This window comes from Ruditapes philippinarum, unplaced genomic scaffold (genome assembly GCF_026571515.1).
Source record: "Ruditapes philippinarum isolate M1 unplaced genomic scaffold, ASM2657151v2 ctg2617_1_1_1_1, whole genome shotgun sequence".
NCBI lineage: Eukaryota > Metazoa > Mollusca > Bivalvia > Venerida > Veneridae > Ruditapes > Ruditapes philippinarum.
Genome location: NW_026854026.1, coordinates 135,525 through 163,263, shown reverse-complemented (window position 1 = coordinate 163,263; position 27,739 = coordinate 135,525). Strand labels below are relative to the sequence as shown.

The 27,739-nt window shown below is 34.2% G+C and overlaps 1 protein-coding gene across 1 annotated transcript; it reads right to left on the bottom strand.

Annotated features, from left to right (window-relative positions):
• On the bottom strand, positions 1 to 27,063 carry LOC132738696 (fibrinogen alpha-1 chain-like; the record flags this gene model as incomplete). The annotated part of the gene is given in 5 exon segments (XM_060726282.1): positions 1 to 60; positions 7,067 to 7,111; positions 18,313 to 19,575; positions 21,023 to 21,421; positions 26,464 to 27,063. Coding segments are annotated over 5 exon segments (2,242 nt in total), but the record flags the coding sequence as incomplete, so codon positions are not given.
• Positions 27,064 to 27,739: the final 676 nt, after the last annotated feature.

The following is a 27,739-nucleotide window of genomic DNA, read 5'->3' as shown; positions in this document are numbered from 1 at the left end:
CCATTTGATTTGGAGATGGAGGTGGATCTCTAAATTGCTCATCATAATCTGTGTAATAATCTGGCAATAAAGAATATATCAGTATAAGAGTTTCACACAAGCTTTCCAATCAGTCTCACATACAGAAGCATATGATTTATATTTCGCTAAAAAAGTTCATAAATAATTATCTTGTAAAAACTGGCACATACAAAATATTAAAATAACATAGTGGTTAAAAGAGTTCTATAGATTATAGTTTTAAAGGTAATAAATATATACACATACAAAAAATACTGGAGTGAACGAGTACTAACTTATAATGTTACAAGTAAATGCCAACTGCTAAATCAGTTGATACAACCACACAAGAAAAATGCCTATTGTCACTGAAACAAGGGATTTAATTTAAACAATTTTTGCAGAGTACTCCACCAGAATGTAAACAAGAGGGCCATGATGGCCCTGGATCGCTCACCTGACCCATCAACCACATCCAAGCAATGTCTTAGACAAGCATCCTGGCCAAGTTTGATGACAACTGAGTCAAACATGTTGACCTCTAGTGTTGTTAAAAAGGGTTTTCCATATTTGGGCGATGTGACCTAAATTTTTGACCGAAGTCGACCCATATTCAAACTTGACCTAAGAAATCATAAAAATAACCTTCCTGACCAATTTCAAGGAAATTTGGATCAAAACTGCAGCCACAAGAGTGTTAATAAGATATTTCTATTTTTAGCTCCTGTGACCTAGTTTTTGACCGGATATGACCCATCTTCGAACTTGACTTAGATATCATCAAAACAACCTTCCTGACAAATTTCCAGAATATTTGGATCAAAACTGCAGCCACTAGATTGTTAACAAGCTTTTTCTATTTTTAGCTCCTGTGACCTAGTTTTTGACCGGAGATGACACATCTTCGAACTTGACCTAGAAATTATTTAAACGACCTTCCTGACAAATTTCCAGAATATTTGGAGCAAACTGCAGCCACTAGAGTGTTAACAAGCTTATTCTATTTTTAGCTCCTGTGACCTAGTTTTTTACCGGAGATGACACATCTTCGAACTTGACCTAGAAATCATCAAAACAACCTTCCTGACAAATTTCCAGAATATTTGCATGAAAACTGCAGCCACTAGAGTGTTAACAAACTTTTCTATTTTTAGCTCCTGTGACCTAGTTTTTGACCGGACATGACCCATCTTCGAACTTAACTTATATATCATCAAAACAACCTTCTTGACAAATTTCCAGAATATTTGGATCAAAACTGCGCAGACACTAGAGTGTTAACAAGCTTTTTCTATTTTAAGCTCCTGTGACCTAGTTTTTGATCCGAGATAACCCATCTTCGAACTCGATCTGTATTTCATTGAGATAAACATTCTCACAAAATTTGATGATGATCCAATCAAAACTGTGACTGCTAGACTGTTAACAACCCAATTGTTGACGACGCACGACGCCGGACATAGCCCCATCACTATACCTCACCTTGACCACTTTGTGGTCAGGTGAGCTAAAAAGTTAACAATGGATGCACTGTCAGACAATGGACAATTGTGAAAAGCGCACCTTGACCCTTTGTGCTCAGGTTGGCTTAGAAGTAAAAAATATTCACAATTCAAGACAAATTTACATGTTATATGCAATTAACATGATTTTGCAGTATTTCTTACCACTACAGCAAGACTAACATAGTAAGAGCTATTGTTGCATATTCTATTGACCTCATTTTGGTAATTTTTATAGATTTTAGGCACTGTTTACAATGTGTTAATAACTTTCTTTGATCACTGGACAATATTTTATTTTCTAATACATTTTAAAAATTTTCATGAAAATTAGTACGAAAGATTAATTTGAAGGATGACCTAACATACATGAACAATGGACAGTGAGTGAGAAATAAAACTAGAAATGTGTCCATAGGACACGGATGCCCCCACACGCCACTGTTCTGTCAATCTTATGACTCTAGGTCAAATATTTTTTGGACTACATGTGCCACAAGTTGAAAACTAAAAATCAACAAAGGGCCATAATTCTGTTAAATTTGGTTCGCAGCAAAAATTCCTTCCTTTACTACATCTACAAATTAAGGTTGTTGATCCCTGGAAAGTTTAAGCAAAATCTGCCATCCGGTTTAAGAGGAGTTGCGTTCACAAAATTTCTACATAGTATATAAATTGAAAAAATCACAAAGGGCCATAATTCTGTTTAATTTGGTTGCAGCAAAAAATCCTTCCTTTACTGCCATCTACACATTAAGGTTGTTCATCCCTGGAAGTTTAGCAAAATCTGCCATCCGGTTTAAGAGGAGTTGCATTCACAAAATTTCTACATAGTATATAGTGAAAAAAATCAACAAGGGGCCATAATTCTGCTAAAATTTGGGTCCAGCAAAAAGTCCTTCCTTTACTACCATCTACACCTTAAGGTTGTTCATCCCTGTAAGTTTAAGCAAAATCTGCCATCCGGTTCAAGAGGAGTTGCATTCACAAAATTTCTACATAGTATATAGTGAAAAAAATCAACAAAGGGCCATAATTCTGTTAAATTTTGTTGCAGCAAAAATTACTTCCTTTACTACCATCTACACAATAAGGTTGTTCATCCCTGTAAGTTTAAGCAAAATCTGCCATCCGGTTTAAGAGGAGTTGCGTTCACAAAATTTCTACATAGTATCTAGTGAAAAAATCAACAAAGGGCCATAATTCTGTTAAATTTGGTCGCAGCGAAAATTCCTTCCTTTACTACCGTCTACACATTAAGGTTGTTCATCCCTGTAAGTTTAAGCAAAATCTGCCATCCGGTTTAAGAGGAGTTGCGTTCACAAGATTTCGGGACGGACGGACGGACTGACTGACGGACGGACAAGTGCAACGCTATATGCTCCCACATTGTGGGGGCATAATCATAATCTCAAGCAAATCTTACAACTGACTTAGCCTATATTATGCATACATAAAGTTGAGGAAAATTATTGTAAGTCATATAATTACATGTAGTTTCAGACTTCAATAACAAACAAAAGAATGCTTAAACAGAACACAAAATTCAGCATATATGAACAATAAAGATAGTGAACACAGCAAACATTAATATCTCTGAGCAGCAAAGCTAATATAGTTGTCTGAATATATAGGGAAAATAAAATAAATTGTGACCGCTGGAATATATTCAAATACTAAAATATAACATACTGAATTGTTTACTTACACATAATTAAATAATACAAGAGGGCCATGATGGCCCTTAGTCACTCACCAGAAACAATTGTTTTACAGTGTTGGAAATTGTCCATTGTCAATATTTTCTAATATTAAATTGAGCATAGAATATGTTTAAACAATAATTTGAAGAAAGCCATGACCTGGTGCATTTAAGCTTTAGCTTAAAACAGGGCCAATCAAATTAATATGAGCAACCTTGATAAAAGACTACCTAAGAAGGTGATCATCTATTAAATTATTTCAGTATGAAATGATGGCCAAAGGTTTTTTCTATTTTAGCTTAAGTGGCCCGTTAAGGGCTAATCAAATTAATATGAACAAACTTGAGTACCTAAGAATGCTACAGACAAAAATTTGGTGATCATCGATCCATTACTTCTATAGAAGGAGACGTTTAAAGGTATTTCTATTTTTAGCTTTTAGCTGCCCCTAAAAGGGCCAATCAAATAAATATGAGCAAACTTGTAAAAGACTACCTAAGAATGCTACAGACAAAGTTTTGGTGATTTCAATAGGAAATGACGTTCAAAGGTTTTTCTATTTTTAGCTTTGGAGGCCCTTAAATGGGGCCAATCAAATAAATATGAGCACACTTGATAAAAGACTGCTAAAGAATGCTATAGACAATGTTTGGTTGTACAGCCATCGATTAGTTCTGTAGAAGGAGATGTTTAAGGTATTTCTATTTTTAGCTCTAGAGCCCACTAAAAAGGGGCCAATCAAATTAATATGAGCAAACTTGATAAGAGATTACCTAAGAATGCTACAAAAAGATTGGTGGTTATCCATCAATTAGTTCTGTAGAAGAAGGTGTCTAAAGGTTTTTCTATTTTTAGCCCTAGAGACCCCTAAAAGGGGCCAATCAAATTAATATGAGCACACTTGATAATAGACTACCTTTAGAATGCTACAGACAAAGTTTGGTGATCATCCCACCAATAAGTGCTGTAGAAAAAGACATTAAAGGTATTTTCTATTTATAACTTTTAGGGACCCCTACAAGGGGCCAATGAAATTAATCTTAGCCAACTTGATAAAACACTACCCAAGAATGCTACAGACAAAGTTTGGTGATCATCCATCAATTAGTTCTATAGAAGAAGATGTCTTAAGGTTTTCCCCCTTTTTTTCTAGCTCTAGAGACCCTTAAAGGGGCCAATGAAATTAATATGAGCACACTTGATAAAAAAGACTACCAAAGAATGCAACAGACAAAGGTAATCAATTTGTTCTGTAGAAGCAGACAATTAAAGGTATTTCTATTTTTAGCTATAGTGGCCTCTAAAAGGGGCCAATCAAATTAATATGAGCAAACTTGATAAAAGACTACCCAAGAATGCTTAAGACAAAGTTTTGGGGATCATCCATCAAGTAGTTCTGTAGAAGAAGATATCTAAAGGTTTTTCTATTTTTAGCCCTAGAGACCCCTTAAAGGGGCCAAATCATATTAATATGAGCAAATTTGATAAAAGACTACCCAAGAATACTACAGACAAAGTTTGGTGATCATGCATCTTTTAGATCTGTAGTAGAAGATGTTTAAAGGTTTTTCTATTTTTAGCTCTGTTGACCCCTAAAAAAAGCCAATTGAAATGACATAAGCAAATTTAAGTGTGACTGTCACAAGGATGCTACAGACAAATTTAAGGTAAATCTGCCCAGCAGTTTCAGAGTAGAAGAGAATTGTTGACGCAGGACGCCGGAGTATCCCCCTTTGATACTCATAGCTCACCCGGAGTCTTCGACTCTGATGAGCTAAAATGCTTTGAGGAAATAAAAACAAAAGCACTTCTAAGGCATAATGAGCCTTTAATTCTGAGTATATTTTTTAACTTCTCCTTTGCAGATTTTTTTTTTATTTTAAATGCTTGATCTACGTAAGAATTTTTTTTTTTGGGGGGGGGGGGGGACTTTTTTACCTCTGTGGAGCTCCTTTAAAATATAATCTCTGCCAAATCACAATATAATGGGCCACTGCTTTAATAAAATATTCAAACATTTTCTAGTTTGTAATCTAAATATAATTCATTGATGCATAGAGAAACTCCATAGAAATTTATACCGAGGTAAATTTTTATGACTAATGAACAAATTAACATAAGCAAAGGCGCAGAATATATATTTTGTATTTATGTATTAACATAATCCAAGGCGAGGAATATACATTTTGTACTTTTGTACTATTATAAGCAGTCTTACTGATTTGTGTTATTTTAATAATTGAGCAAGTGTAAACAAAATTAATAGGATATTTAGCATGAAAACTTTGGTATATGAGCATCTAATAATATATTTTATCAACATCACTCATCAAACCAATTAATGGCAATTATATATTCATCAAATATACATAGTTAATAGTTACTTAAAAGTGCATACAGCCCATCAAACTGATCATAGAACATTAATTATAAAAATACAGGTAGTAATAATTATAATACAGAAGTATCTTCACTTTTGAAACCTTCATAGAGCATGCATGTATCACTCTACCACAATCATACAACATTTAATATAAAATGAATCATTTCAACCATATGCCATATGTCAAAATATGCATCTTCTCCTTTAGAAGTAACTAATATTGAATGATTATATGTTATTGTAAATAGATAAATAGATCTAATTGAGAGGCATTGGTGATCACCTGTTACTCGATGACGAGACACATTTCTTTATTACTCAATGTGAAAATTATTAAATACTCTATTTCAAAATGAGCAAACGATTACAAGTTTATCAAAGCATTTTTTTTTTAATAAATTTTAACAAATGCTAAAATGTATATAGTAATCATAATATGAAACAAGCAATTATCATAGTATTGCAAGCAATCTATAAGTCCTCTACACGTGAGAACCCCAGCAACATTCTGACGGGCCATTGGCCATTCAATTTAACCAGTGAATGAATGACAAAAATGAACTTAAATCTTTTGAGTTCTAAGTTTGTCTTTTACATAGTAATGTGTTAAGTTTCCCTGCCTAGTCTGGAAATTATGTTTATACAATAGATAATCAAAAGGTCCAATTTTCTCAAGTTGAATAAGTATAACTAATGTTTCAACTTTTCTCTAATTTAAGTAAATTTGTTGGAAAAATCAGGTCGAAACAGTTTTTATGAACAGACAGACAGACAGACTGAAGGAGACTCTTAAGTTATTTTTTTAAACATCCGTGTTACCAAAATATAACATATTTAAATACAAAATTCTTAAAGAGGAGATAACTCTTGAAATAACGATGCTAGATTTATGAACATTGATAAATAAAGAGTTTTACTTTAAGTTTAAAGATACCATTTATAGTCACAAAGAAGATAAGTAAAAAAAAAACAATTTTCAAATATAGCATTAACTATTATGTATAGTAAGTAACAAAGATGAAAATTAAAACAAAAATATAATGTAGGTGTTGATATCATGAATGTTTATTTTGGATTTGAAGAAAATCCATGAAGAGATGAGAAAGTTAAAGAATGAATAAGAAAAATTCAAAGGAGGAGGTAATTCTGGAAATATGGATTCTAGATTTATAAACCTTGTCATATTATTACGATGTGGGATTTTAAAGTAAATCCTATAAGGAATGAAGAAGTAGGAAGAAAATAAAAAGATGTGCATAATTTCCAGACTGTCATCTACCCATATTTCAAGTTTCATAAAAATATTTTCAGTACTTTTTGAGTTATCACTGGATCCAGTTTATGTGTAAAATTCGCCATATTTTCAGTCTATTTTGTTGCCATAGCAACCAGAATTTTCAACATAGGAAGAAAAGAAAAAAAACTTTGTACAAAAAAAAAAATAAAGTGTAAGACTATTAATTGAAATGACAATTTACCTTCATCATAAGAATATGATTCATCTGTTGAAGACGTTGTTGGTGCTAATAGAAAGAAACATGTCAGTTTTTAGATTAAAAGTTTACAAAAAGCTTTGATCAAATCTTTAATGTTAATGTTAGATTTAAGTTTTTTACAAATAAATTGCAATATAAGTTATTAATATACAGTGTCAATCTTGTTTAAAATATCACAAAAAAAACTGTAAAGAGTATTTACACAAAACATGATATATCTACAACAAATAAAATTCAAATTTCATATAATTTATTATGTCTTTGACAGTTCAGGTGAATTAAAGATCAAGGTCAGAAAAAAAATCATGTCTGTTTTATCATATGTGTTCTTTTGAAAGAAAATCTTTAAGTATGACAAGTCAAGCAATATTCAACAATATGACATTGGTGGTCAAAGTTAATTCAAGGCCAAGGTCATATAAAAAAATTCAACATATTGGTTTTGTAATATGTTTTCTTTTGTCCAAAGTATTAATGGACCTTTCCGGTTTTTCGTAGCGGAATATTTAGCCATATATTTTCCATTCATTGCTAGGTTAACTGCTCACAAACAGTATCACAAACATAACCATGTGTTCTTTTGTGCAAACCAGGTCAACCAGTGACTATGTATTATCTCAGTGTAGCAATTGGATAACAAGTTAGCCAATTTACATAAAACTGTAAACACTGAAAAGGTTCATTAAATCTGTAAGTAAAAAGGTAATGGCAATTTAACCAAATTTTAAAAATATGACCTTGATGGTCAAGGTCAAACAAAGCTCAAAGTCATATCAAAATAATTCAACATGTCCATTTAGTCAAGTGTGTTCTTTTGTCAAGTATGAATGATATCCATAAATAAACAGTAAATTTCAATAATTTGACCAAGGTCAAATAAAGGTCAAGATCAAATTTGTACATTAATCCAAATTATAGCAACAAGAGCTGCGGGTAGGACAGCAACGCTCGACTCTTCTTAGTGCTTGATAGTAAAAAAGCCTTGATAATGTAAAATTTTCTTAGTAAACAAAAGGGTAAAATTTTTCTTTAAATCCATTTAACAGTTATAGGCCTTGGAGAGAGTCTATTATGCTCTCAAAGAAGAGTATAAAATTTCAACTTGTTTCAAAGCCATATGTCAATGGACTTTGAAAATATTTGAGGTATTACAAAAACTTTAACGGACATTCTAAGTCAAAAAAAGGCGCATAATTCTGTCAAAATATTTGATACAGTTACCTCCTCCTGTCTACAGGTTGGGGTCATGATGGTAAAAAATGTGCAAAGTTTCAAAGCTATAATTATGTCAATGGACTTTGAAAATATTTGAGGTATTACAAAAACTTTAACGGACATTCTAAGTAAAAAACTAGAACTCAGCGAGTCGGATGTGTCGCCTTGTAAACAATGTAGTTTAGGGGACATGGCCAGGACAAAAATGAAATATGAAAAATAACGAAGGGCAATAACTAAAAAAATAATAAGTGCAGAGCAGCAGTTTCTGTGCACTGCACTTCTTATCAATAAGATCTATCATTCTATGATGTTTCAAGTCCATAGCTTTCATACTTGAGGAAAAATGACCAAGACAAAAATAAAGTAAGAAAAGCAACAAAGGGCAATAACTCAAAAATAAGAAATGCTGAGTATCAGTTCTTATGCACTGCACTTCTTTTTAATGAGATCTATCATCCTATGAAGTTTCAAGTCCATAATTTTTATACTTTCAGAGAAATGGCCTGGACAAAAATTAAGTATGAAAATAAACGAAGGGCAATAACTCAAAAAATAAGAAATGCAGAGTACCAGTTCTTGTGCACTGCACTTCTTCTTAATGAGACCTATCATCCTATGAAGTTTCAAGTCCATGGCTTTTATACATTAGGAGAAATGGCCTGGACAAAAATAAAGTATGAAAATTAACAAAGGGCAATAACTCAAAAATTAGGAAGTGCAGAGTACTGGTTCTTGTGCACTGCATTTCTTCTTAATGAGATCAATCATCCTATGAAGTTTCAAGTCCATAGCTTTTTTAGTTGAAGAGAAATGGCCCGGACAAAATTAAAGTATGAAAATTAACAAAGGGCAATAACTCAAAAAATAAGAACTGTAGAGTACCGGTCCTTGTGCACTGCACTTCGGGTTATTGAAAGAAGCATGCATACCAAGTTTGAAGTCAATCAGACTTATAGTGACTGAGTTATGCTCCGGACAAGCTTTAGCGGACGCCGACGCCGACAAGGACGCCGACACAGACGCCGCCGCCGCCGACAAAAGTAACCCCTATATGTCACCTTTTCAAGGCGACTTCAAGGCGACACAAAAAGGCGCATAATTCTGTCAAAATATTTGATACAGTTACCTCCTCCTGTCAACAGGTTGGAGTCATGATGGTAAACAAATGTGCAAAGTTTCAAAGCTATAATTAAGTCAATGGACTTTGAAAATATTTAACATATAACAAAAACTTTAACGTAAATTCGAAAAATCGAAAAAGGGGCATAATTCTGTCAAAATGCTTGATACAGTTACCTCCTCCTGTCTACAGGTAAGGGTCATGATGATGAACAAGTGTAAGTTTCAAAGTCATATGTCAATGGACTTTTAACATAAATGGTTAAGCTGACGGTGACTAAAATAGCTCTACTTATTCTTATCGAATAGTCGAGCTAAAAACTTGTGAAATCAAAATAATATCAACCATCAATGTCAAGGTCTTTGATAAGTGAAGGCCATAATCAATTTGGTTATCAATTTGGTCTACTTGAAGGTCCACAGGATTGTTGTGTCTAAGTATAAAGACAATGCAATATAAGTAACAAAGCAATGACCAATTATAACAAAAATCAAGCCACATTCAAACATTTGACCTTAAATGTCAAGGTCATTCATGAGTAAAGGTCAATTCAGGATGGTCTACTTGAAGGTCTTTTCTAAAGAAATGAGCTGTCCAAGAATGATCTAAGCTCTTACCTTTTTGGATTTTCACAAGAAGATTTTTAAGATTCTACTATATACATGTATATAAGGAAAATCAATGACCCCCTGGGGCAGAGCCAATTTTGACCCTAGGACTTTTTTTTTAAAATAAACTTGGTAGGCATCCACTAGAAGATGTTTCATGCCAAATATCTATTTTATAGTGCTTTCGGATTGTTACAAGAAGATTTTTAAAGATTTTTTGTAAAAAAATATATTTTGGTTGCCCTGGCTAACAGAGTGCTTTATGGAATCTTATTATTTGAACAACTTTGGTAGAGCTTCATGCAAGGAACAACTCTGCAAAGTTTCAACAAATTTGGCTTTGTGGTTCAGGAGAAGAAGTTGTTTAAAGAAATTGGAGACGCACAGACACGGACGATGGACGACGGACAATGGGCCATCACAAAAGCTCACCTTGAGGACACTGTCCTCAGATGAGCTAAAATATCAAGAAAACTCAACATTTGACCTTAAAGGTCAATGTCCTTTATCAATCAATGTCAAGTTCAGGCTGGTCTTCTCGAAGGTATTGTCCGAAGGATTAATGTGAACAAGTATGAATACAATCCATTAAGAATGGAAAAATAATTGCCAACATTAAAGTTTCTGGATAGCAAGAACAACATAATTGTAGCAATTTTGAACAAGAGCACCGCTAGACGGAGCATTATATGCCCGAAAGTTTTTTTTTAGTAAGGATGAAGCATTTGTAAGACATTACATAAATTAAATAAAGTATTACGCCCTTCAAATAGCAATCCTCCTATAAAGTTTGAATATTGTGGGCCAAATGGAACATAAATTATGCTCTGGAAACTGTTTTCAGTTTTGAGGTAATAGCTACCTTGAACTTGTGACCCGAAAATCAATCAGGGTGTTTTACCCAATATGGACAATCATCCTATGAAGTTTGAACACTGTGGGACACATGGAATTGAGTTAAGCTCCGGAAACTGTTTTCAGTTTTAAGGTGCTAGTGACCTTGACCTTTTGACTTCAAAATCAATAGGGGTCTTCTACCCAATATGGACAATCATCCTATGAAGTTTGAATACTGTGGGCCAAACGGAACTTAAGTTATGCTCCAGAAACTGTTTTCAATTTGAAGGGGCTAGTGACCTTGACCTTTGACCCTGTGACCCAAAAATCAATAGGGGTCTTCTACCCAATATGGACAATCATCCTTTGAAGTTTGAATATTGTGGGCCTTAATTGAACTTAAGTTATGCTCCGGAAACCAAATTGCTAACAGATGGACGGACGTGCCACTTAAATGGACTTAAAGGGCCATTTCTTTTGTTATTTTGTTATGTTTAATAGAGGGCCATGGTCCCTTATTCTATTGTTACGGAATGACCTCTATTGTTCTGTTTTGTTCTGTTTACTGTTAGATGGCCCCCTAATCCTATTTGGTTGCTCGGACAGACGGACGGACGTACTCACAAATTAGTACTTATTTGACTTTTTCTTTTTGGCCATTTTTAGTCACACAAGGCTTAAAAAAAAGACACACAAGTAAAAACGAAATGAATAGGATCAAAGAGAATTTACTGTTACCCATTGTTCTCCAAGTCACACAAGTACCTCTGGGTTGGTACGGATAGACAGACAGACGGACGGACGACAGGGGGTATAAAATAATATGCTCGAAATTCTTTCGGGCATATAAAAAGTCAATAAAAATGGTTGCAAAATGAAAACTAGAAGGGTTTTTGTCACAAAAACATGTCTCCCAAAACTATGCACACGGCGTCCACTTATTAACTATCCCAAAAAAATATTGGAATGCCATCAAAATATAGGATTTTTCATGGCCAAAATATAGGAAAATATAGGAATAGAAATAATAAGCCAAAGTAGGTTTATCCTCTTCCTCCACTCACCTACAGTAAGTACAAAACTGTTTGATATATTTTAAAACTAAACAGTGTTTAACTTTCACATCATGAAACAAAACTGCAGCATATAAAATTAACAAAGCTTAAAGTACAAAAAAAAATTTTGCTTTGCAAAAATACTAGTGACTTGTATGGAAGAGATTACAGGAAGTACTTCTTGTACATAGCAATACAAAATGTTGCAGGCTTTCAAAAACTTACATCCTTACATGCTACATTGGAAGTGAAAACTCCCTTTAAAATGATATGCAATACAAGTTTAGAAAATTTTTAATACTTTGAACATGGTGCCCCAAAAATAATCTTAACACCAAGTAAAATAAGCATTAATCATATCTATTTATCAAAATAATAATGCCCTATTTATACTTTTTTTTATACTGTTCTTAAATATGGTGCAACAAAACATTTTAAAGTAATGAGTATATTAAAATCAATGATATAGAAAAAGTTTAAGAATGGTGCAACATAACCTGCTGAGAAAGAAGTTGAACCATTTTCAACATATTACTTTGAATGTATACAAAACTAGATTTCACTTCAGGTAAAGAACTTTTTTTTTTTACTATTTGACTAATTCCTTTCTCTTGCCTTTGTTTTTTTACAAAACTAGAGGAGGCACTTTGTTTTTTGAGGTGGAGACAGAAAAACTGGTCATTAGTTTTCCTTTTTTTTTCTTTCAAGTATCTTTTACAACATCTTTCTTTTTCCATTTTCTACCTCTTTTTTGCTATTCCTTATAGATCAATTTCTCTATTTAGTTTTTCGATTTTAAAAGTGGCTGTAGATTATAAGAATCTTACACCGGCTGCCGGTACAGACCGGAATATCTGGCTCAAGGGTGACTGTTTACGGCGGTAACGAGGCTCTGCCGAGTTTCCGCCGTAAACAGTCACCCGAGAGCTAGATATTCCTGTCTGTACCGACAGCCGGTGTTTGACTCTTTTTCTTGCATATAACATATCAATTATTTTCAAACAGAAATAACAACAAGAGCCACCGCCGGGCGGGGGCAACGCTCGACTTTTTACTTTTTCTAAACGCAAACATAGAAAGGTTTGAACATATATTGACGTTTCCTTTTTATAAATTTAGTTGGTCTGTCTTGTCACATTAGTTTTGTTTATATATTTTGTATATATATGAATAGAAACATTAAGCATATTTCTAAAAATAGCAACAGTACGCAATTTCTTAAAATAGCAACATGACGCAATTTCTAAAAATAGAAAAAAATGACGCAATTTCTAAAAATAGAAAAAAATGACATAACTTCTAAAAATAAAAAAATGACGCAATTTCTAAAAATAGCAACAATGATGCAATTTCTAAAAATAGAAAAAATGACGCAATTTCTAAAAATAGAAAAAATGACGCAATTTCTAAAAATAGCAACAATGCAGCAATTTCTAAAAATAGAAAAAATGACGCAATTTCTAAAAATAGCAACAATGACGCAATTTCTAAAAATAGAAAAAAATGACGCAATTTCTAAAAATAGAAAAAATGACACAATTTCTAAAAATAGAAACAATGACGCAATTTATATATATATATATGTGTGTGTGTATATATATATACATGCATATATATATATATATATATATATATATATATATGCATGTATATATATATGCATATATATATTCAAAAAAAAAAAAAAATATATATATATACATGTATATATATGTATATATATTTGATATATATATATATATATATATATATATATATATATATATACATATGTGTATATATATATATATGTATATATATATATATTTGATATATATATATATATCTATATATATATATATATCTATATATATATATATATGCATATATATATTCAAAAAAAAAAAAAAAATATATATATATACATGTATATATATATATTTGATATATATATATATATTTATATATATATATATGTATATGTGTATATATATATATGTATATATATATATATATTTGATATATATACACACACACACACACATTTATATAAATAGCAAAGTTACAGTCAGTTACTGCCAAAACAATGAAAATTTCAATAATTTGACCTTCAAAGACAATGTCATTAATGAGTGAAGGTCAAGGTCTTTCGGTATTTTTTTAACAGTTCTCTTTCAAGATTATTATGTTCAAGTTTGAAGACAATCCATTCAAAAATAACAAAGTTACAGCCAATAATAGCCAAAAAAATGAAAATTTCAATAATTTGACCTTCAAAGTCAAGGTCATTGATGAGTGAAGGTCAAGGTCTGACTGGTTATTTTTAAGGGATATCCTTGAAGATTATCATGTTCAAGTTTGAAGACAATCCATTCAAAAATAACAAAGTTACAGCCAATAACAGCATGAACAAGCAAAAATTGGACTTTTAACCTTGAAGGTCAAGGTCATTTATGGATGAAGGTCAAGGTTAGTGTGGTCTACTGAAAGGTCTTGTCCCAAGGGTTGTTGTGGCCAAGTATGAAGACAATACACCAAGAAATAAAAAAGTTATGATCCAGGTACAAGTTTTCGGACGGCAACGGCAACGGCAACGGCAACGCCGACCTGACTATAACAATACCTCTACTTTTTTTTTCAAAAAAAAAAAGTCGAGCTAAAAACGGATATTCTCATAACGCACTTTTTACTTATAGTAGTGTATGAACTGACAATTTCATTCATAACGGTTAAGTGACATATCCTAAGAACGCAATTCATTCATAAAAGGCTCGCGTCAATGACGTCATTTAAAACAGGTGACTTGTCTTACATGGGGGGTGTAAGATAGAGTTTTCTAGCACCGGTGTAAACGGTAGATAATCCTGTCTGATATGCAAGAAAATCATTTGAGCAACACTTGCACAACCCAAGAATTTCCCTCTGAGATAGTCTTCCTCTGTTGATAAATATTTTCTAACATTGAAACAGATTTTCCTCTTAATATACTACTTTGTTATTTCAGTATTTTAATACAGCATAAGAATATCAGTTTTTAAATGTAACCTGCATAACAATAAATGTCATTTCTAACTAAAATACTTCAGAGGCATATTTGTTTTATCTTTCAAATATTCATTTATTCATAACTGGTTGGGCTTGGCAGGGTGGCCATTCCTGTAGGAATGAAGAAAATAACATATACTGATAATAAAGAGGTGTTCTGAGTCCATTTATTAAATTTATTCCTTAGAAATGCTTCCTTCCTTGCTTACCTGTACAAACTATTTCCAAAAATATAGGAATTTATAAGAATTTTGACCAATTATAGGAAAATATAGGAAATTTATAATAGCAAAATGGTCACAATATAGGAATATATAGGAAAATATAGGAGAGTGGACGCCCTGTATGAATGGTCACTGATGTGATGTTTAATTGAAATCCCACCAGTAGCTTGACTTGTGAAAGCCAAACAAGATTTTGGAACATGCAGGTGATGTGCACAACTAGGGATGGTACTGAACACTCTGGTAAAGTTTGGTTGAAATCCCACCAGTTGTTTGACCTGTGAAGGCTGAACAAGGCTTTTCTAAACCATTTTGTGCAGGGAAGTGAAATGTGCAGGTGATGTGCACAACTGATCACTCCTGTAAAGTTTGGTTGAAATCCCACCAGTAGTTTGACCTGTGAAGGCCAGACAACATTTTTCTATTTTTAGCTCTGGTGGCCATTTTAGTGCAGAAAAGAGAACATGTCAGTGATGTGCACAACTAGGGAAGGTACTGATCACTCCTGTAAAGTTTGGTTGAAATCCCACCAGTAGTTTGACCTGTGAAGGCCAGACAAGATTTTTCTATTTTTAGCTCTGGTAGCCATTTTGTGCAGAAAAGAGGAACATGTCAGAAATGTGCACAACAAGGGAAGGTACTGATCACTCCTGTAAAGTTTGGCTGAAATCCCACCAGTTGTATGACCTTCAAAGGTCGGACAAGATTTTTCTTTTTTCAGCTCTGGTGGCCATTTTGTGCAGCGAAGCAGAGCGTGCCGGTTAAGTGCACAACTAGGGATGGTACTGAAAGTTTGGTTGAAATCCCACTGGTAGTTTGACCTGTGAAGGGCGGACAAGCTTAATGCGGACAGATGGATGAACTGACATCCGGACAGAAGGACAGACAGATGGCGAAGGCAAAAACAATGTCTCCCAAATTTTTTTAGAGACATAGTAAACTATTCCATAAACTAATGTAAACAATTCAAATTACTGTCCAGCTCGTAATATAATAAATTTTGTTGTGTGTGATATTTTAAATTTGTAGCTTTCCATGTAAGAAGACATATACTAAAACATCTAATAAAGCACATTAAATACTATGTATTCTGTCATGAAAATTTAAAGTAAATTTATCCACAAGAGTAGAACTTAGTAGTTCTTTTTTGTTATGTAGACTGTTCAAATAATACTATCAAAACTATACCTATATAAACAAGAGGGCCATGATGGCCCTGAAGTTGATCGCCTGTATATAGGCCTCGGGGCAGGGCCAATTTTAACCCAGGGGCTCTTATTTGAACAAACTTGGTAGACACCCATTAGAAGATGTTTCATGATAAATATCTAAGCTCTAGCTTTTTAGGGTTTTTAAAAGAAGATTTTTAAAGTTTTTACTGCACACATAAAGGGAAAAACAATGACCCTTCCCCCCCACCAAATTTTGACCTTGGGGCTTTTATTTTAACAAACTTGGTAGACACTCACTAGAAGATATTTCATGCTTAGCATCTTAACTCTAGCTCTTTAGTTTTTTTTTAAAAGAAGATTTTTAACCCTTTCCCCCATGAGCATATTGTGAAAAATGGCCGTTTTCACTGAAAAGCCTCCTGTTACAAGTTCAAACTGCTATGAAACTATGAAAAATGCTTCAATACTAATCAAACTTGGCACAAATGTTGACTGGACCATTGCCTTTGTAACGACATGCTCAGTCTTAAATTTCCTGTTACCATGGCAACGAGGGGACATCTCAAAATGGCCAAAAATCACTATTTTGCCTTGATTTTTTCCATCAAAATTTATTTCAAAGTGCTGCAACTTCTCAAGGATTTGAGATAGAGTCAAAGGTTTTTCAGCGTTGGTTACACATTACATTATGATCGACCTGGGGTCATTTTTAGCCTCTCACAAGTCCAAAATTTTCTTGGCGATGAGGGGGACTCCGCCCCCCTTCAAACCCCCCTAACTGAAGGGGGCACATCCCCCTTCTGGCAACACCCTGATGTATCTTTTGGATGGGGGGACGCGCCGAAAAAGTGCTCAATTTTTTTAGCAACACTTCTCAAACAAAAACATGTGTTTGGGGCCCAAATAGGACATTTTTTCATTATTTGAGGCCTAAAAAAAAGGGGGGGGGGGGTCGAAAGTGCATTGTTTCGCGTATATATGAGGTAAAGGGTTAAAGTTTTCATGTAAATTCAAATAAGAACAAGAGCGATCAGTAATCACATGTGTCGCCTCATGATGGCCAATTTCATGTTTGGACAAATTTTGTGACAGAAGGACAGACAGACGGACAGTGCACAACTAGACTTGGTACTGATCATTCCTGTAAAGTTTGGATAAAATTGCACCAGTAGTTTTTGAGGAGTAGTCCGGACAAGCTTTTGCGTATCTGGCAACACACAGAAAAAAAACACCTTTTTATCAAAGGGCCATAACTCGGCCAAAAATCATTCAACCGGAAAACCCGTGCAATATGCGCAAGGACTTGAGCTACAGATCAATCCTGTAAAGTTTCATTGAAATTGCATTAGTGGTATAAGAGAAGTAGTCCGGACAAACTTTAAAATTAAAAATTATTAAAGGGCCATAACTCTGACAAAAATCATTGAACCGGAAAATGCTGACAATATGCACAACTAGACTTGGTACTGATCATTCCTGTAAAGTTTGGATGAAATTGCACCAGTAGTTTATAAGGAGTAGTCCGGACAAGTTTTGTGACGGACGGACAGACAGACGGACAGACAGACGACGGAGAAGTGATCCCTATATGTCGCCACTACCCTGGGGTTTTTATTTGAAAATAACTTGGTATACACAGACTAGGCGATGTTTCATGCCAAATATTTTAGCTTCAGCTCTTTCGGTTTTATAAAAGAAGTTTTTTCTTACAGTTGTCATGGCAACCTGAGTTCTGCATGGAATTAAATTCTTTGAACAAATTTGAAAGTTGACTACCACAGCAACTTTCCTTTGAAGTTTGGATAAAATAGACTTAGCGGTTTATGAGAACATGTTGTCTAAAGATAAAGTTTACGGATGGACAGACGATGGACGGATAACGGACCGACGGACGCCAGACAAAAACCGATCACAAAAGCACACCATGTTACTTGTGACAGGTGAGCTAAAAGTTAACTAAGGTATCTTACCATTTGTTGTTTTGGTGACTGATAGCCCTGCAGACAGATCAGTATCACCTTGTGGCTTTCCTCCAGTACCACCTAGCGGCTGTTCTCCAGTACCACCTTGTTGCTGTTCTCCAGTACCACCTTGTGGCTGTCCTCCAGTACCACCTAGTGTCTGTCCTCCAGTACCACCTTGTGGCTGTCCTCCAGTACCACCTTGTGGCTGTTCCCCAGTACCACCTTGTTGCTGTTCTCCAGTACCACCTTGTGGCTGTCCTCCAGTACCACTTTGTGTCTGTTCTCCAGTACCACCTTGTGGCTGTCCTCCAGTACCACCTAGTGGCTGTTCTCCAGTACCACCTTGTGGCTGTCCTCCAGTACCACCTAGTGTCTTGTCTCCAGTACCACCTTGTGGCTGTCCTCCAGTACTAACTTGTGGCTGTTCTCCAGTACCACCTTGTGGCTGTCCTCCAGTACCACCTTGTGGCTGTCCTCCAGTACCACCTTGTGTCTGTTCTCCATTACCACCTTGTGGCTTTCCTCCAGTAACAACTTGTGGCTGTCCTCCAGTACCACCTTGTGGCTGTCCTCCAGTTCCACCTTGTGGCTGTTCTCCAGTACCACCTAGCGGCTGTTCTCCAGTACCACCTTGTGGCTGTCCTCCAGTACCAACTTGTGGCTGTCCTCCAGTACCACCTTGTGGCTGTCCTCCAGTACCACCTTGTGGCTGTTCTCCAGTACCACCTAGTGTCTGTTCTCCAGTACCACCTTGTGGCTGTCCTCCAGTACCACCTTGTGGCTGTCCTCCAGTATCACCTAGTGGCTCTTCTCCAGTACCACCTTGTGGCTGTCTTCCAGTACCAACTTGTGGCTGTTCTCCAGTACCAACTTGTGGCTGACCTCCAGTACCGACTTGTGGCTGTTCTCCAGTACCACCTTGTGGCTGTCCTCCAGTACCACCTAGTGTCTGTTCTCCAGTACCACCTTGTGGCTGTTCTCCAGTACCACCTTGTGGCTGTCCTCCAGTACCACCTTGTGGCTGTCCTCCAGTACCAACTTGTGGCTGTTCTCCAGTACCAACTTGTGGCTGTCCTCCAGTACCAACTTGTGACTGTCCTCCAGTAATACCATTTGCATTTTGATTTCCTCCAACATTTCCTGTATCAGTAGTCTTTACTTCAGGTTTGCTTTGGCTTTCAGGATTAAACTTGTTATCTAATGATGACGGGTTGTTAACAGCATCATCTATTATAGGTAACTCGTTTGCCAGTGAATTGACTCGACCACCTGTAAAAGAAAGTCCTTATCAAATTTGTTGATGTTCCTTAACAGTTGCACAAAAGAGAAACGGCCATAATAGTGGCATGAAGTAGAAATGGTAAATCTAAGAAATAACTATTTGAAGCAAAAAACGAGAAACAATGCTACAAAACCAGATTTTCTCCATAATCGCCATTGTGAAAGTGTAAATGTGATTAGTGAATGTGTAATTTATGAAGCCATTGGTACAAGTAGAACTTAAGATAAATCTGACTTGCAGTTTTAGGTTAACCCTCTACAGACAGACAGATGGAGGTTTCAAATGGCTAAAAAGTACATTTAACTATTGTTCCTGTAGCCACCAAAATTCCCAAATGTAAGCACATTTAACAGATGGATGTATGGTTTAATAATTATATGCCCCGGGACATAAAAAATGAACATCAGTATTGTATACAACACATTGCATTCTTTAACAATGGTGATCATGTTTACCACTTTTTTTTAATCCAATTATGCATGCAAATGTTATAGTTTAATGCCTTGCTATAACTATGACCTTTGAGCTAAAGACCTGGGCTTTGCATGCTACACATCATCTATGATCTATTTACATAACAGGCAGTCTTATGTACCAATTTATTTTGAAACCCCATAATGCTTGGAGAAGTTATGGCCCAGACACAAACTCTACCAACACTTAAGACTATATGAAAAATACACCAAATGCAATACTCTGCTGTGACCTTGACACCTGGTGCTTGCTCCTGACAAATCTACATATGGTGTGCCAATTGATTCTGAAATCTCATCATGTATACAGACGTTAAGGCACAGATACAAAGAAAAATGTATATACACACTTTTTTTTCCAGGATTTTTGGAAAATGACCCATACCCATGGAGATGGGAACTTCAGCCATGTTTTGTTAAAATTGGGGGAAAATGCTTGACTGAAGTATGCAGTGATTAAATGAATGCAAAGACAGTCTAAGATGGTATAATCAAACATTTAAGCACCGTAACAATGAAAATGCCCTTATTTTCAAAGATTTTAGAATTTTGCATTCAGTATCTTACTTTTATATCTTTCATATGGGAATATTTTCTGTGGATTTGGAAAAAATATATTGTTTTCAAATGGGAATATGACTGAATATCGGCTGTAAAATAAGCCCTCAAAAATCCCTAGATTGGACAAAATAAAAATGTAAGCCATTTTATTCCTATAGACTGAGATAAGGAGTAAATGTCAACATAATACATGTAAGCCTTCTAATATGTTTTACATTAGTGGCCATCATTCTGTTCAATGGTTGGAAATTATTTTTAATAGCTATTTTAGAAAAATTTAACCACAAACTCCTATGACAAAATTTACAGAATAACAAAACAAAAAATCTCATTTCCTTTGACTTACTATAATAAATTTGTAACTTAGTGACCTAGAAATATTTCATTTTTCAAGTCTTACCTGTTAAATTCTGGTAAGTTTCAATACCCAAATATATCAATTTACATATGCCCATAGATGCATTACAAAGTTGAGGACAGTCCTGCTGAAGTTGTGTAAATTCTTGTGATGTACTGAAGGCAGCAAAAGTTGACATTCTTGAGCATGGGTCCCAGTCAGCAGTTACATTTTCAGTCACCTGTCTTGCATGAAATGTTGCTTTCACTCTATTTTTGACAAATTTTACTGCAACTTCAGCCATGACTTTACACAGTTGTATTAAACCTGTATCTTGCGATGGAGTGGCACAGTCCATTAACAGATCTTTGTTGTGCAATGCTCCAATTGGTGGATATGGATATAAGAATCCTAGCTCTCCAGAATGTACAAAAACATCCAGGTGTGTATAGTCTTGTGCTTCTGCAATGACAATTAATCACCTTTAAATTATGATGTCACAAAACAAAATCTGCATTCCAACTGTACATTTTGTAAGGTCTCAAATGTCTATATAATTGTTTAATGGAAATCAGATTTATGAAAGTACATTTTTATGATCCAAGGCTTTCATATTCATATTCAATAAAGTGATAATACTGTTCAACTAAATGGAAAAAAACATTCATTCATAAAATGTAAAATCATACATGTATGCATACAATTATATGGAACATCTTCAAAATAAATATTAACAATATATAAACAAATTTTGGTAAAAGTCCAAAAGAAAATGCTTCAAACCATCTGTCTAAGATCTAGGCAATGGGGTTTGGGAGAAGAATATTTTTAAAACTTAACCTTGTATGACTCTTTAAAATTAAATGACACTGGGATGGAACCAATTTTGACTCCAGGATTGCCACTTTAACAAACTTACTAGTGGTATACAATAAAATGCTGCACAAAATATATCTAAGCGGGAACAAGACACTTCACCCCCAGACACTTCATCTCTCAAATTTTAAAGACACTTCACCCTTCAAGACACTTAACCACCTGAGGGGTGAACTGTCTCACTCTGTAAATCATCTAACATATAGGCATTGCATTTACAGATGAGACAATTTTTTATGGATTTTTGTAAGACACTATGTAAAATCAACTGGGGCCCTTGGGTACATGTAGGCAAATTCTGACCCCAATGCCATGGTAAATAAGAAGTTGTTAAAGCTCTTATAAACAATGCTTCACACAAGATGTCAAAACTCAAGGCATATAAGTTCTGGGGATAAAATTTTTCTAAGATTTTCCTAAATAAAGCACTTGTGTTCCCAAATACGGGCCATTTGACCCCATGATTTGATTGTTATGGTTATGATCTGAACATACTTAATAGAGGTCTGCTTTATACTGTTACATACCAAACATGTAAACTTTAGGCCGACAAGATTTTTTATTGCATTGATAACCATATTAAGAAGTATCAATAAAATGAAGTTCAACCAGGGCTTAAAACCTAAAATGAAAAAGTGGCATTTCTTTTCATAATATAAATTTAAGATTATCTGCCTTGCCCTTCTGAACTGATGTCCTTTAACGACAACGAACAATAAGGCCAAATTTGCAACTTAGCAGCTAAGTCAAAAGCTTTTATAAGAAAATGGACCTTAACAAAAAGGATAAGCAGCACTGAAGTCCATGAGCATCATAACACTATCTCCACTTTTTTTCTTCAGAAAGTGAGGATCGAGGTATAAATCGTTTGATAATTATTTGGAACCAATTTAGTATTTTTGTCACTTTCAAGAATATGGATCTGGTATGTCAATTTCATCTCTCGATATTCAATATAAAAAGTTTCCATTTGTTGAATCTTAGTTTCTACTATGTGAATATCAATATGTATAAGTTTTAACTGTGTTAAAATTGTGACAAGTTCCATTTAAAATCAAAAGAAAAACTTTGACCATGATCTAGCATTGATACTTTTGTTTAGCTCAATATGGTTGACATTTATTTCACTCAACCATCTTTCAAATAATTTCTTCAAAATTTAAGTAATTTAAATATACATGTGCATTTTGAAATAAGAATACTTATATTCCTTTATTTATAATACAAATATATAGTATCTGGTTACATATAGTAGCATTTATCAGCAATGTCCGCCAAGTCTCCAAATGTTGTCATTGTTTGTTTTTTTTCAGCAAATAGAAACAACAAGAGGGCCATAATAGTCCTGGATCACTCACTAGATATACATAGCTTGAAAAGGTCAAAATTTATTTTTATCAATGTTTATGTTAGTAATTAGGTCACATGAAGAAGTCAACAAGGCAATGCTACATGCAAACATCTAAACTCTTGGCAATGATGTTTCACAAAAGAAGACTTCAATGTTCATGTAGTTTCCAAGATTTCTTGCATATTAGACAGGATTATCTACTGTTTTCACTGGTGCTAGAAAACCATGTCTTACACTCCCCATGTAAGACAAGTCACATGCTTTTAATGAAGGCATTGCCTTGCATCATTTATGAATTAATTGTGTTCAAAGGATGAAGTCATTTTACCGTTATGAATGAAGTTTGTAAGTTCATATGCTAATATACATGTAAGAAAAAAGTGCATAATGAAAATATCATTTTTCGTAATTTTTGTTCCGAAAATAAATGACATTTAATATGCAAGAAAAATAACACTGGATACTGGTACAGATGGGAATATCCAGCTCTTGTGAAACTTTTTAGCGGAAACTCGACAGAGCCTCGTTACCGCTGTAAACAGTTAGACTCTAGCTATATATAGCCAGTTTAAGATTCTTATAAAGCCTCTCTGGTGTGTGCTCAGGTGAGGTAATAACATATATTTGACTTTATTTGGAAATGCAATGTAATTAGTATACGAAAATTTTACGATTTGTATGTACCCAAGTTTTGTTTGTTTCATGAATTACATTTTTGTACAAACCATTTTTAAATTGCATTGCATGTTTAACAGAACAAATATTTCTATATAAATTAGCTGTCACAAAATGACAATTTAACTGGGGGCAAGGCTGATACTGTTGCTTATTTTATAGTCGGTCAGGTCTGAGTTGGTTCAGGGGTGAGTAGAAACTTTACCAAGCAATTAATTAAGTTATAATACTGATAAGACTAAGTTCATAACCCAATTGTGAAATTGAGCGATTCATGTCATGAAAAAAAAAATGGAATTTCATTTTCTATAATGATCGAGTCATATACACCAAAACTTCTTAACCGGTTAAAATATCACCGGTGCCTACTAAACCTAAAACTTGTAGCAAGTATAACTTATTAACCAGATATCAAAATCAGGAAAATAATACATTTTCTAAAAGCTTATGCATTTATCTATGGCTGCAGGTAAAAATATTTACAGTTCCCATTTAAATAAATGATACATCAATATTTAAAGAGAACTACATAATAACTTTTGTTACAAAAGTATTCATATGACGAAAAAACTGGCTCAGTGGGTATGTTCTGCTATGTTTTTAAAGTGAAACGCATGAAAAGTTACCAACATTTTAACATGCAGCAATAGATAATAGATTTACCTTTCAAATGGTATATAATATTTAATATTATAATATTAAAGGATCAAATGTTCATCTATTAAGTTTTATTTGCTACAAAATGCTTAATTTTTCACTTTTTTATAGGCAATATTTCAATGAGTATATAGGAAAGCTTATCTCGGTTATCTATGTCTCTGGTTATAATCACTTTTTTTATTTTCATTCTTTTCTTGCTATGATACATGTAATTTATAGTTCACTCTGCCCCTTCTTGTGATTTTCATCCAATCATCAGGAGACTCCACTAATCTGTATATTTTGACATTATGCACAATATCTATTAACAGTGATTTTCCTGCTTATATAAAAGACTCAAATATCGCTAGAAATAGCATTTTTATTGATTAAAATCATATTCATCCGCGTATATTACAAACCCGAAATGCAATGGAAATTCTAAATTTAGAATCACTTGATTTTATTCAGGCATTATTTCATCGATTAAATTCCCTGTGGACGTGTGGTGCAGGGGTAATGTGCTTGTTTAATGTGTGAGAGGTCTGGGGTTCAAATCCCAGTTGGGGCAACTGTTTTTGTTTTGTTTGTTTTTTTCATTTATTTAAGTGTCTTTGTTAAGGAAGTTGCCACGGTATGCAAAGATAAAGTGTGGCTGTCAGAAAAAAATGGACATAAATGATTTTTTGATGCAACTCTAGCCATGCAAAATTCTGTATGTATCAAACTCTGGTGCCCTGCAAGATGAATTATAGTACATAAGAATAAACTTATACAAGAAAATACATACAGATCTCAGTGATTTTTTTACCTCTGCATCCTGAGTCCAGGACTCATTGAATTTGCTGTGGATGCAAAGTTTAAAATAATGTGCATCTTTTGGATGCATACTTTTTCTGAGTAGGGAGTCCTGTCTGACAGGAATTTGGTAATAAATACCAAATTGTGTTCAACTTCCAAGTTATGTCAATCATATTCTAGGTCTGCAAATCTTCTACAGATGATGATCAGAAAGAATAATGTGTTTTACTATTAGTGATGGAAATCGGATGAAATTTGTCCCAATCGATCATCAGTTCAATCGGATGGGCCATAATCGATAACTTTTCGAATAAAGTCGCGTTAAAAAGAAATAGGGATGATACATTTCTTCCCAAGGCACTTGATTATATTCAGTAACATGAACTACATTTAGCACTTTTTAACACAGTTTAAACCTTATATAGTCATAATTTTTCGAAATAGATTTTATTTTTTCAATGAATGTCAAATAATAGCATGCACATCACATGATTGTTTACATCACATATTGATCCTGTTCAACTCCAAATTGTCTCCGAAATAATTTTTTTGCGACCGGCAAAGAAAATTACCGTCAGAATTAATTCCCTTTGATACTTTAAACATTTTCGACGACGTCGCGGAACAAATTTTTGTGAATCGATTATCATTGCTTTACATAACAGTAACTGATTATCGGCGACTTGCGACAATCGGAACATCACTATTTACTATAAATAAGCATAAAAATATTAAGGAAAATAAAGTTTTGATTACTCTCAAACTAAATAAATGGAAATAAACTTATTAAATTATTTTGACAGTTTTGAATAATTTCAGTATCAGAAGCATTGTAATTGATGTAGAAATCAAATTGATTTTTTCTTCATTCCATTGTTAATATACCTTTCATATCTCTAAAGCAATATTAAGCCTTGTAACTTGGATTAGTCGGCTAAATTTTGGGACATATAAATTTATAGCCCAGCGAGTCCTAGGACACACACTAAAATATTAATACTTGAAAAGTGGGCCGAGTTGACCCGTGCCGAGTTGGAATAGGGCTGAGCTGACTCGGGGGCCGAGTACGTTTTAGGGCCTAGCTGACCCGGATTCCGATTTAGATTGCAAAGATCAGAAAATACAACAGAGCTTTCAGCCCTATGATTTTTTAATGTCATACCTTGTTCAAAGAAAGAACGTAACACTTTATCCATTGCCACATATAGGTCACATATGAAAAATGCGTCACCAGAGCATTCTTTGGAGCATTCCTCTGATTTCCATGGCAAAGTTGTCATGTACAGACATAATTGTGTCACATAATCTCGTTTGTCTTTTCCGGAAAATAAGCTTCTGGTTATATTGGATGTTGGTAATACAACTGGCACTTGAGATGAAGCAGACTTCGGTGTCAGATAACACAAAGATTCCTTTTCTAGTTCAAAGCACATTTGTTTAAAAACATCGTTAATCTGATCTGCAGAACAAGCCCGAAACTGCGAAGCGTATTCTTCATCCTTCGCTAAAAACATAGGCGGGAAATTACAAGTGCTTTCAGCGATAAGGGTCCTAAGTTTTATATCGTTTTCATTGAAAGGTAAAGAATCAACACTTGTAACAAAATAAAAAAAGAACAACAAAATATATTTATCCATGTTTGACGTGTTCGATCAGCAACTGTTGACTAACTACCGGTGATAGTGGAAATCAGAGCGTGTAAGTTTCATTGGTAGTGGGTAAAAGGACACTAAATCGATCGGAACTCCAAGTCATTTGATATAAGGAGACGGCCCACTGAATTTTCGACCGATATATCCTATAGTAAATCCATCACATTTAAGGCTAAATTCTGGACAAAGCAAACCCGGTACCGAAACTTCATGACCATTTCTTTAAACACCAATGCAGTCCAAGTAAATTTAGCACACAAAAAAATACATTACCCCTTGGAGTTTTTCTGCAGCTTTTATTTTCTGTAATCACTAGAGAATATTCCAAATAGTAACTGGTGTGTATTCTTGTGCAAAGTGCCTCATGAAACTTTCCACCCAGAAATGAAATCCTGCAAAAATACATCAGAAACAACCTTTAAAGTACACAGAAATGAAACTTTATGTACACAATTACTAAAGATATACTTAAAATATAACCAGTATCAATTAAGATGACTTGAAAAATTTAAAAGAACCACTTTCTAGACTACAACAGACTGGTTTTAATTCCGTACCGGGTTGACACCATAAGTACCGCAAAGGGTACGGCTCATTGAATGTTCACAACATATGTGTTTGATGGTAGAAAACATTTATCCTAAGTCAGAAATGAATTCTAAGTGTATTCCCACCACACTATATACTAACATAGTCTATAATTATGTTAGTACAGTATATACTGTAGTGGAGTGGGAATGGACTCCGGTCTCCTGTCTCCTTCCCCTTTGTGGGCCTATTATTATT